The sequence below is a fragment of the Botryllus schlosseri genome, chromosome 14 (genome assembly GCF_051294905.1).
Source record: "Botryllus schlosseri isolate E-star chromosome 14, Bs_hap1, whole genome shotgun sequence".
Classification (NCBI taxonomy): Eukaryota; Metazoa; Chordata; class Ascidiacea; order Stolidobranchia; family Styelidae; genus Botryllus; species Botryllus schlosseri.
This window is the reverse complement of record NC_137249.1, coordinates 11,106,468-11,119,733: the sequence shown is the minus strand read 5'-3', so window position 1 is coordinate 11,119,733 and position 13,266 is coordinate 11,106,468. Positions and strand designations below refer to the sequence as shown.

At 39.5% G+C, this 13,266-nt stretch overlaps 1 protein-coding gene across 1 annotated transcript; it reads right to left on the bottom strand.

The window, feature by feature from the left end:
- Positions 1–534: 534 nt before the first annotated feature.
- LOC145455299 (F-box only protein 24-like) lies at positions 535–12,848 on the bottom strand. Its single transcript, XM_080333254.1, has 13 exons — positions 12,745–12,848; positions 12,272–12,517; positions 11,637–11,868; positions 8,956–9,115; positions 8,732–8,813; positions 8,541–8,665; positions 7,971–8,145; positions 6,286–6,430; positions 4,685–4,797; positions 4,243–4,412; positions 3,973–4,102; positions 3,728–3,880; positions 535–881 (listed from the first exon to the last, which is right to left on the bottom strand). Exons 1-13 carry the CDS (start codon positions 12,763–12,765, stop codon positions 594–596), a joined length of 2,040 nt encoding a protein of 679 aa, XP_080189380.1. The 5' UTR covers positions 12,766–12,848; the 3' UTR covers positions 535–593.
- Positions 12,849–13,266: the final 418 nt, after the last annotated feature.

Below are 13,266 nucleotides of genomic sequence, written 5' to 3'. Positions count from 1 at the left end.
GGCACCCATTCGGTCATGAAATTTGCAAATCCCAAAATTTTCGATAACAAGTAATGTAATTTGACTTTAAATGGAACTGTACTTAGTAAAGTCAAGCAGTCACTATTAATCAATTAAAGAATCTGACTAAAATCCGCTGGCGAAAATGGTACATCCTACCTACAAGTGTCGTTGTGTTCGGCATTGGCAAAGGTCAAAGGCCATGTCCCACACGTACCACTGCCGTCTATAAAGCACTCTATGTCTCTATACAAACGTATTCATGCCACGTATGAGGAGACAAATATGAAAAAAATTAATTTCGCGTTGATATTCAGTGCATGAGTATGACGGGTTTGATTGGTTCAAAATTGACATGGAAATTAATAGTCACGCGAGTATCCAATATATACCAATGATAATGCCGTTTTGCAAAACCCGTTAGTCCAAACAGTTCTATAATTTCGTCATATTCCCCAATCAATCGCCGTTTTGAAACTTTGTATCCGTCTCAGGCCCTTTGCATTGCAAGCGCACACTAACCTCACCATAAAATATTGACATCGCAAAATTTATTCATCCCATAACCGCAAAGCAATCATACGAAACGACCTTCATGTATTCGACTTTGCCGACTCTGCATTCCGCTTCAATATGTCGACATCGATCTGCAATCTCTCGGCGTCTTCTTGCAACAAATGAGCGGCTTTCTTCAAAAAAGACAGGCCCGAACAGGAGTTCGTCGAGGAGCACGCGCTTCCTTTTTCAGCGACCGTTTTTCCGTCGGAGTCCGCGCTGTTCTCTTTCGCTCTAATAGATGATTCCACTTTGCTAATCATCATTTCGAAAAATTTGACCTTGTCGTTGAGCTTCGCCGTTTTCTTTATATCCATCAGAAGCTCCTACAAGATATTAAGTCTATGATTTCAAGAGGTAGGCGACGGATTCCAAACTTCGCTACCGAATTCAAGTTTCGGGCGAACAGGGGTACTGAATCTTCACGTAAAGAATTTTAGGTCTTTGATCAGGACTTCAATTCGAGATTAGCGATATGGTAGCCAGAGGAGAATATTTTGGGGACGTGTTTAAAAATTTACAATCAGAACTATCAGTGTCACGTATAGGCAGGCCGTGTTATTTTTGGCATTTCAGCAGCCAGATGCCAAAACTGCCAAAAATAAAAATTTGAAAATGCCAAAAATAAGCAATTTTTGGCATATGCCAAAAATAACACAATCTGCCAAATAGTGTATTTCGTTCATGGTGTTGTGTTAACAGGATCGCGTTACAAGCGATAAGAGCGTTTGTGAAAGGCAGGTTTCTTAATCTGGGCCCAGCCCACCCATTAGGGGTGAAAGCATGGTGTCCTAAATGGTGTGGGCACAGCGAGATTGAACGGCTGACTGCATTTGGTTTACGTCATACTTGTCATTTGTCCAAAGGCAATTTTACGACCATTTTTGATCGGCTTGTCGAGCGCTAAATTTGATAAAACGTGTATCAATGAGCAGTTGCCGCAGTACTGATTATTAAAATATAAATTATATTCTGCTCATGAAACTGGAACCCCCCAAATCAACCACGATTTTTGCATTGTGATCAAGTTGAACATTGTGACGCAACAAATTGTCTGGCTAATTCTGAGCTGCATGGTCTCGTTTTGCCAGACAGTCTTGTTGCGTCAATGTTCTTAAACAAGCTAACCTTCCTAGGACTCTTCCATGCGAGTTGGTAATATTAAAGCCACCTGAAGTGACAAAAGTCCTCCGAAGATCTATCGGTAGACTGAAGGAGAAATGATAGTCGGGCTACGACATAGAATTTGTTGAGAGACAACACAGGAAACTCCTGGAAAAGTATCGGGAAGAAAATTCTTTCCACGATTAGATCGATGGCACTGGCGAAGTGATCTCTTTTCATGATGCATGGATGCCGGTTCGGCCCTCCAAAGATTTCGAAGCTCTGAAAACCTTCTGTGGATGACTGGCAACATTCTTTCCCTCAACGGCTACTGTTGAGGCCGATATTTCCCAGATTCGCTGGGCGAGAAATGAATTTAGGAGAAACTTAGCTGACCTGAGTTTGGAAGCACTGTTACAGTGCAAACGATTTAAGTCTATTCAACAGCTGTAACAAACAGCTGTTGAGCGTGTTTGTTAGGCTTTTCTTTTTTTTTTGCTCATTGGCACCGATTCCGATGGACACTGCATATTTTGTGGTTTCGTTTGATATTATTAACCTATGAAATCGTTGGGTATTTTTTTCTTCTTATTGTTTGTTGGCACTGATTATACGTGGATGCTGCACATTTTGCGGTGCCTTTTGACAAACCAGCCCAAATAAAGCGTTTTTGTGACTAATTCGAGGCTGAAACTATCCATTTAGAGGACGATGCCAAAACTGCCCAAAATAAAAATCGAAAAATGCCAAAAATAACTTATTTTTGGCAGTTTTGGCATATGCCAAAAATAACACGGCCTGCGTATAGGGCATGAAAACGAAGGTTATTACGCCCGAGATGAAAAACAGCACACTCCTGAATGCACAAGTTCTACTGCATAACGTCCAATTGTAGACAGTAGACACGGATGAGGTCAATATATCGTCGCTGTGGAATCAAAGTAGCTTATGTACAGAGAAAATCAACTTTACGTAAAGTTTTCATTTTACTTCTGTCACATCTTGGACATGATTAACTCTGAAACAATGTGATAAACAAAACGCCAAGATATAGCCGAAAAAGAAATGAAACTTTTACGAACACTAGATATTATATAAGTTGCAAAAATGTATCTCAAAATTTGAACAATGAGCATAAACTACTTTGATTTCACCGTTACGAAATATGTGATTTGCTGCGCCCGGATAAAGAAAACTGAGATATATATTTGCATTGTTAGCGAGCAATTTAATTCGGCATATTTAGCAACCATGTTTGTAAATGGTCGGTTATGTTGTTCACGAACATGAGAAATGAAATAGGAATAAGCTGTCTTCTTGCGGGATCGCAAACTTGACAATGGTCTGTTTGGTGGATGAATGATGAATGACCATTGACCACCGACTTCCATTAGTTGTTGGCGATTTGTTAGGTGTCCACAGAATCCCGGAACTGACTATAACCGGTTTATGTCACGTATATTTTGGCCAGATCAATGAAAACTTTATATGCATTGAGCCATCCTCCTTGTCTGGTCATTCCACGACCGAATAGAATATATGATGTGAAATAGTACCATGAACGTTTGATGTGGTGCGTCGATAGAGACAGCAACCAAATCTCGATTATATAGCGCCAGCCGGCGTACAAAAGGAGAATCACTTCCTTATTCCCCATTAGGACATAGTTTATTTCGATCATTGGTGTTTTTTTCGGCGTGTACACCGACTCATGATAGACACACACACGAATCTATGCATATACGCATAACATGAGTGCATGCACCGCTGGACAATGAAGGTACAGATATAGCCTTGTTCGGCTTTCGAAGCCATGCACTACCCCTCCATGCTGTCCCAGTAATACATGAGCGCCAAGCAGGTAAGTCACGGATACCAGTGTTACTAATCGAGTCTTTTATCTGACCCGGCCGGGGATCGAACCCACGACCTACCGATTAAGAAGCCGGTGCTTAACCATTACACTATCTTGTTATAAAGAAAAGGAATAAAGAATTGGAGGAGTTCAAAACATCATTAAGCCATTGCCGTTTAGCCCTAAATAAGATACCATTTCCAGAGCCGATACCTGAAAAGTCTTGTAAACTGGAACAGAGCTCGGTGTCCAACAATCATTTCCGAATCTGCGCTTCTCGATCGGAGATTTCTCCTCGATATCCCGACACGACAATACGAATAGGCACTCCTTATGAGCATCTACCTGTCTAGCGTTCCAAGAGACCTAGAACAGTAAATGGAGAGGTTACCCATCATATGCATAGAACACAACTGTAAACTTCATGGTAATGTCAGTTCTGAATACATATAAATTACCTTAATGTCTAATTTCGTGAATTCCAGACTCCCCTTTCCGTGTCCAGGCAATCTTCCGTCATACCCGCATCCAGTGCCGTATATGGCGCAGCGACCTTCTATTTCCACGATTGCCAAGGTATGGTTCAAGCTGAATTGCATAGAGACCTTTTTGAATTTATTTTCACATGTTGCTATACTCTCTTGCACTTCAAACTATACACTGATAGGTTCGATAGCTATGAGTCTAGGAGCCTACTCATTCATGTTGCTGAGCTTGGCGAGACCTACCTGCAATGCAACGTCCTGACATCCAAGTGGCACATGACCTGCGTAGGCGATGACCTATCCATCCTGTCGCCTGTTCCAAGCTGACCGTATCTGTTGCATCCTAATACAAAAGCTCTGCCGTATTCGTCGATGAAACCCAAATGTCTCGCTCCGATGGAACATTTGCGAACCTGAATTATTTGACGCATGATTTGCAACACCTTTGACTAAAAGTAATTTTTTGTATCGACGGCGAAGCCCGAAAGAATCAAAATTAGAGAAAAGTCAATCATGTTTTTATAATAGCATGAACGTTCCAAAGTAAAATCTCATCTTTGACGCTAAGACTACATTTTAATTCTTCCACTAGCCGCAGTCATAGTTAATATAAGCATAATGGGCAGGTATCTGTTCAATTGACCTAAATGTCAAAGATTGGTAGCCAACGAAAAAAAGCGCTTACCTTGGCTACGTGCTGCAGCGGAACAGGCACACCTAACTTGATCGATCGCTCCTTTCCAAAGAGATCATGATAATCGCTTTGTCGCTGAGGAACCACATGCATCTTTCCAGAAGCTAAATTAAACAACTGATTAGCGTCAGAGAACTGCGTGGCAATTAGCTGTAAAACAGCATATATATCATGGATTTTCAACCCGGATCCATAGACCCTTTGAGGATTCGCAGACTAATTTTGAGGGTCCATAAAAGGCTTATGCTGAAATTCAGTGTTTGGATGACTCGAGTCAGACTCGAGTAACCTTTTTCGTATGACTTTACTTGACTCGAGTCACTTTGCTAAAATGACTTGACTTAACTTGACTCGGCGTATCAGAAATTTGTTTTGACTCGGGAGTCGGAGCCAAATTCACGAGTCAATTTCAAGTCATCAAGTAATCGGTGTCGATAAAAATCACTGCATCTTGCAAACGTTCGGATTGTTCGTGAAACGCTGGTGTAACCCGTGAGAGCGACCAATCATTCAGTGATCGTGCGTTTTACTGAGCCTCCATTGTTCTCTCACAAATAAATTGACCGCAAACGAAGAGATGGAAGCTTACAGCTCATGTTGTCGTAAGCTAGTATGGTAAAGTAATTTAATAGCCAAATGACTATTTCTTTTCTCTGTTCTTGCCTTAACCAAACCTATTGTTTTATTTAAATTGAATTCGAATATAGTTATATAGTCCTCAGCCATTGCCGCAGGCTCGAATTGTATCATATCAATTTGTAAATGGGTATAATGTATTGCATCTCATCAATTCGTTTCTCTGTTCTCTATTTTGGCTGGTAACTATAAATTGAGGATATGCAATTACTTAATTCTACGTATATGTGAGCGATACAGCGCATTCATGCCCGTATACTTAACCCTATATTCGTTCATCGGTTCAAAATCAATGACCGATCAAGCTGTATGTCGGACAGCTAGCAAAATGCAATGACGTCAGCATGCCTCATACTTGAAAAGGCAATTTGACTTGACTCGTGACTTGACTTGAATTGACTCGACTTGACTCAAGACACCTTCGAAAATCGATTGACTTGACTTGAATCGAGTCAAAATGTGCAATGACTCGAGATGACTCGTGACTCGAAGGTAGTGAATTGATCTCAACCCTGCTCAAAATACGGTTATAAAACTACATTTTCCATCATTTTAAAGATATGTTCTCATTTTTGACCAAGTCTTATTTGCAGTGCTCACCACAGGTCACAATCATCCCGTGGACGATACGAACATTAGCAATTGCATCCCAGTCAGCCCGTGACTAGGGATGGGAGAAAGTGATGACATTTTTTATTTTAGTCATCAGCTCTCCAAATTTCGCCGTTGAATAGTCCACGCAACCACCCAAAATTGAGGTCAAGAGCCCGCGTTTAGTCACAGAAAAATCTAAGTAAGTTTTGGGTATTAGAGAGTTGCGGCAGTGTAGCCCGGTAGGTATCAATTTGAAACGAAAACCAAGATATATTATTATTTCGGCGAAAGTTAAAATGCATGCGGAAATATATAAAAGATTTTTATCGAACTTGAGTAAATATCCAACTAACGCAACGCACCGGTAACGAATGAGACAATTCCCACGTTGCTCTCTATTGATGTTACTTTTTCGCCGAGACTTTTGGAGGCAGATTTCAAGTTCACTTGTATACCTTCAGTTCCGAGATTCAGAAGAGAAGGTTCGAAAAGATGCAGTGAGTAGACCTGCATAAACGTAGTATGACATCGTGAATATCAAATGCGTTTGAAAAAGGAATTGGGAATCGAAAACATTGCAACACCATTTACATGTATGCGAAAACGGGCCAATTAAGATCCGTTTATTGACTTGCACTCATTGTAAGTCTTTTCGTGACAATTTCAAATTCAACTGCTAGGTGAGTCGATGTCACGTACTATGTAAGCATAAAAGTAATAACAATCACTAATGCTATTCTTACTCCAGAATAAGTAGTATTATATAATGTTCCACTCGCATGCTCGCACTTCGCAAGGCAGACCAAATCTGGTGCAAGTGAGCGCGAGGATTTGAACGAGAATTTAAATAATTTTAAATTGGTTGGTTTTTCGAATACAATACTTAGCTAATCCAGCTCCTCGTGACGACTTCTATCTTGGCGAGTAGCGCGTAGGAACGCTATAGGTGCTATAAAGTTATTTCCTAGGCTGCTATGTAATCTGCAATACAATAGTCTACCAGGCGGCTGCGACAATGCTACTAAAAACTGCAGAAATGCAGCAATGCAACCAGATATTGAACGAATTCGAACAGAGTAGCAAGTATAATTATTAGGGTGGCATTTAAAACAAACGGTGTTTTAAACAAAAGCCTTTAAAAAAACTGTATTTTTTCAAGCTGTAAAATTATGCCATAATTGTGTAAATACCTTCCAAAAACATGTTGTATGAGCCTACGGACAATTACCACCGGGTGTAGCCAATGCATATCGATATGGGATGAAGGGAACCCTCAAAATAGTCGGTTCAACAACAATAGTACAGATATTTCGTCAAAGGAGCTATATTTACCCTATATTTTTAATTGTCAAAGTCAATCCACTATGGTGTCACAATTGAATATTCGTGACGTCATGGCCTAAAAAAACAATAAAAGAATGTTTTAAACAAGGGCCTTATTTTAAACATGAATCTTTTAAATTGATTTTTGTTCTAAATGCAGCCCTAATAATTACATAATTACACTCTATTCAGCAACGATTGAGTTAATCTCGCACATTGGGGCAAGCTACTTAGAATACGCCGCGTTGCATCGCATTGTGTGTCTTGTATATCGCTTTGTACATTATGTGTGTGTGTGTGTGTGTGTGTGTGTGTCTTGGGCAGATGAAAATTTAGTCTGATGATTATTGATTATTACGCCTTCTCAATTAATTGAAAAACACTTCCTTATAGCTTACCTTTGCAGGTTCTTAACAGATAACATAATATAACATAATAACATAGACATTAATGAGAAACATGCTTCCCTTCAAATTGATTTCACGAGATGGTCCATATGCCTCCGCCGATTTCGGGTTCATAGCTTTGTGACGTGTCATTACAATAATACATTGCACCTATGACTCATAGAGATCACTGAAAACATTCCTCTCATCTCCCCTATAATAGATAGTTATTTCACGCATTCGCTGCTCATACTATTCTAATACATTACGTTGTATTATATTATTTATATTATCATGTTTGTTATACATAGTTTGATTTCCAAATTGTATAGCCATACCTTCCCAGCATCTGTCAACATAAAGAGCGTTTTTTGTTGAGATTCAGCCGATGTGAGCCTGATCGAAGTAAACCTCATTTCTGGGTCGAAGGTCATGTTGAAGACTCGTCGACAAGATCGTTCGTCGAATACATCAATTTTGTCTCCAGCGCTTGGTACACCATACTCATTGCATCTGTTGAAACCAATCAATCATAATGATCGGCTGACCGTGACCCTGTCATATGAGTTGCTGTCATCTTTCTCTCTGATATGATGCTGTAACTATTTAAAGACCCGATTGGTGCTCGGGTTTTCACAGTGGGTACAAAATATGCTAATACTGACCAACACGTGATAATTTGTAACCGATGACGTACTGCCGTGGTTTTGAAAAAAAACATCTGTCATCTGAGGACATGTTGCCTCATATCGACATCAATTATTTCGCACTGCGCGAGTAAAATAAGTCGGTTCATGACGGCATCCAGTAAGACTTCATTATTACGCGCAATTTACGGTTGCTATGCTCTTGCTTTGCAATAATCGCAATCGGTAGACTGGATACGGAACAGGACTGTACATACTGACCCCTTTTTATCGTCATCCGTCCCTCTTGTGCTGATATGGTATCGCCTGTTTTGCATCACCGTGCTTTGGCTGAGAACGTAGACGTACCTTCGCGTCGTGTTATCGTAACGAGGATCAGTGGCTATCTAAAAAACGAAATGTGATATATACGACTGATATTTATGATAGGGTTTTGCACATCATCATCATACATCAATTACGTGCTTCGAAAAATCTTTGTGCCACCTCGTCTTGGTGTACGCGAAATCGTTCGTTTGGGGTTGTCGCTCCCATCTGCTCACAAACAAATCACATGTCAAAGTGAGAATAAGTTTCAGAATCCAATTCATTGCCAACGGATTAAAGATTCTCGATTAGAGATCACCGCAGGTAATTAGAAGCCTGGATAAAGTAAAGATGAAATTGAAATACTGACCGATAGACGTGGAGAATTCCCGCGTAATCCAACGCAAATATGTGATCTCTGCTGCAACAGATTTTACGAAATCCATACGACGCAGCGGTGTCCGAAACGGTGTTCGTAACTCTGCCCCGACAGCCGCTTCCAAAGCAGTGATACCAAAGTGCTTTTGTATCTACATGATATACGTATAGGCTAGCCTACTACGCTATTTTGGTAGTTAGGGATAGAAACAATGATTTGTTTTAGTTCATATCCGATTTCCATCAGCCAACATCCAAAGACCTATATGACATAAGTGTAGGCTGCACTCCTAGTTATAGGGTAGCAAGGATGAAAATTCGGAAACGACGAATTATTTTGATGGCAACGTGAGGTCAGGAATATATATTGCGACATAATGCAAAGTAGTGACGTCACAATCCCCAGTCGACTATTGGGAGGGGGCATTGACGACGCCCGTCACTGTCTCTTGGGTATACACTAGGGTTATGACTAGAAAAAACATTTCAAAATTTTGTGTGTCCTGTAGTCACAAATAATGAGCTTTTGTGTCCTGATTTCAAAACTCACAAAAGTTAAGACTGTTTGAACAAAAACCTCCCGCACAAAAATTTTCCAGTTTTCACTGTATGGAGGATAGGCTTTCTTTTGTAGATACAGACTATATAATTTATTTATCGACTGAATTATTCCTATCGTGTTCTTGTTTACAGTCAATATTAAATAATTAATAAATAATTATTAATTCCGATTTTACATGTAGACTGTATATATATATCGTATAATTTCAATTTGTCTGGCACAAATCAAACTGGGTGTTCGAAAAGGCGAAAGTAGAACAACTCTAGGTATTTTCAGCGGTCTAGAAAACCGCTTAGAAGAATATGATGTACAGGAAAATTTGAAAATCTCATAATTATATCATATGTGACACCGTAGCATTTGTTGATACTGGACGGCAGAATGGCGTTGTTTCGAAACTGCGAAATGCAATGATGAGCATGGGTTTTCATATCCCTTGCCAACATCATATTATCGATTCTTAAAGCATATATTAGGGTTCTTCGATCCAACGTCTTCAAGAAATCCAGCTCTCAGCTACAAATTTGGAGATGATGTGGTAAAACACTACGAAAACTATAGGTGCAATTCACCAAGCACGAATTTCAGATGAAAATATTAGAAAACCGAGGATGTAGGGATAATTTTAAGTTTATCTATGGCATGTGCAGAACATGCCGTTCTTTCAAAGAAAATAGTACAGATTACCACTGATCAAATGGCATAAACTTCCATCTCTACGCAATGCGAGAGGGTGCTCAAGGGTTGCGTTGCGTACTTCCACTTCCCCAGATAGAGAATAACTCTGGAGATGCTTATTTATCGCAAATGCGTGTCAGGAAGACTGGTATTCTAACCAGATGTCTAAGGATGGAATATACTCGAGCCCGAACGATTATCGGTTCGTCGATAATATCAAGACGATATCACACTTTGAAAGAATTATCGGTGTCGGCCATTGGAGTTGAAAAATTAACGGCATTTTGCGTGTGACGTCACAGCATGGCGGAAGGAAGCCAGAAAACTATAATCTTTGATCGCTAGACTGAGAATATTGATATATTTCATACAGCTTACACTTTACAGGTGTCCAGATGCAGCCTTTCTAGTTCATTTCATGTTCAAGTATAACAATGGCTGTAAAGATGTTCAAACAAATGCCCTCTGAAGATTTGAAAATGTGCTTATGTATACATCCAACTTCTTTTGAATATCGGCTGAATGTATTGGGGTTATCGGCTAAGGTGTGAGATATTGGTTTTATCGGTATCGACATAAAAATACAATATCGGTCGGGCTCTAGAATATACCAAAGATCATTTGCTGCTATCTTTGTGGTCGAATGTCCCTCAGCGATAAAGTGCCCCAAAACTCCATTGGAAGTCGGATATGTCCGTCGTAGATGTCCCTGGCACTAACATAATAACAGAAATGGAGGTCAAATTGATGAATGAACTTTACAATAACTGTAAAAGGACATATATTTGAAGATTAAATTTGTAGCAAAGAATATCTTTGAATTTTGAATTTCTTCCATAGTTGGACCAGTGTCAAAAATTGATATTAGTTTGTGCGGGACATTTTTTTCGATTTGAACAAAATGATTATGATTTTATTAATTTATACCAAAATGTTCATCAATTCCTGCTACAGGCAAATTTTTTTTTAGTCATAACCCTACAATACACCCCTCCTATAAACACTATTTCAAAATTTGTAGTTACAAAACTAATATGTTCAGTTCAAAGTCAATCACGGACTGATTTCGAGTAACCAGCAACTTTTGAAGTGACAAACTGAGTATGAGGATAGAATGAGGATTATTTACAAATGACATTGTTGAATCGTCAAAAGTCCCAGCTTTTGAATAATCATACGTGTGTCACAGTTTTTCGTAACTGCGAATGTTTAACTTTAGGCCTACATAGAGGCAGAGACAGATACTGTACAAATTTAGCTCTTGTCCAGAAATTGGGGATTTGGGCACTGAGACGTGATGGATGGAGGAATGTGGAGTGCGTTGTCAATATTGAACCCCCTATCAAGATCGCGTTCAAAATCCATGTTGCCCATACGCCTGCTGCGCTGCGCCAGTTGTGCCGGTCGCAAAAAGATGGTATAGTTTCACTTACGATTCATTACGTATTGTCGTTTCCAACATTTTCCGATATAAGGATCTACGTTTGAAGTGGAAGAATTATTCACGGAATTGATATCGTAGACATGATCGTTCCAAATGGAAAAATGACTTCGGCAGAGATTTCTCCAAACTTGGTTTTCCTCAATAATTTGCGTCATGCGCTTGCAAGTACATGCGAGTTTCCCGATGTCCACTGGTTTCAAATATAGCACCAAGATCGCAATCTAAACCACAATTTGGTTAGCATTAGCTTACGGTATCAAATATTTGTATTGGGATCTTGGACGACATAAACTATTTCATTTTTATTTTTTACGGTCCTCTCTATTGTTCGGGAGGTAGCCTGATGAAGCTAAATTCTATTGCCATTAATCAACCACAAAGCAATAAAACCATTTCAAGAAAAAATGTTTCCAGATAATAATATTTGTGCAATATTCGTTTGTTTTTACTGGCAATGTAACCCAGCCGAAGTGAATAGGCTACTACGTAAGTGTGTCCGAACTAGGAATAAGTAATATAATATGGTTATTTATATCCCATACGGTATGACTCGCGTTTCAAGGCGAATCGAATTGCAAGTAAAACATCTTTAATTCACATATGTATAGGGTTATAGGGTCTTACCATTTCGTTGGGTAAATCGAGAATATTCGTCGAGCTTGTTTCGTTATCATTATCTGATGCCGTATTCTTGCATAGTCGTTTTGAGTTCTGGACCCCTTGACTACTTGATAAAAATATTATCTTTTCTTTTCTTTGAATTGCTTGACTTCTAGTTTCCAAATCCGATAATTTTCTCTTCCTTCTTAATTGCGGGCTTTGACGAATCACGGAATTATTGGTTCCCTGTTCGTGATTGGCTCGATCATTCTAAAGAATTACCGTAGAAATTGAAAGAGCGGTAAATTATAAACCTCTCAAACTGCATGGAAAAGTGGTAGTCCATGGAAACGCCTTAAGTAATGATAATTTTCAAGAATCACGGAGGTAGGCCTATAGAAGTCCTATGGGTATAGGGTTAGGCCATAAATGGTATAAATTTCTCCCAGTTTTGATACGCCAAAAATGAAACATCAGCGATGATAAATAATACTTACATCATTTGAGGAGTCCATCATCTTTAGTATGCGCACTGGTTCCTATTTTGGAGCTGGATGCTTTTACGTTAGATTTCATATCTTTCAAAATAAGTGATTTAATTTTTTTCGGTGTTAGATATTGACATTGTGTCGTCATAATTACTATTTCCTTGTTTATCGATTGTGATCGACCCCTATCAATAGCAGTTTCATAGGCCTATGAGAGGCCAGTTGCATTGTGTGCAGTTCTTGTTTAACTTTTAAATCATTACTCACACAACGGCGGCGCTTATCGGCTGTTCAGGTCTTGTGCGCCACGACATGGATTTCAGTATTGTTCAGATTCTTCGCTACTCGTACGCTTGCGCTCGAGCACTTTCGGCCTCACTGTCTCTCAGTTCAGCTTGTTTGTTGTCGACTTGTTGTAGCGTGGCACACTAAGAGACAACATTTATAGTGAGGAGCCCGGATAAAACCTCAGTGGATAAAACTATGGTACGGAGAAGATTAGTAGAGCCTGACGGTGAATACACTCCCATC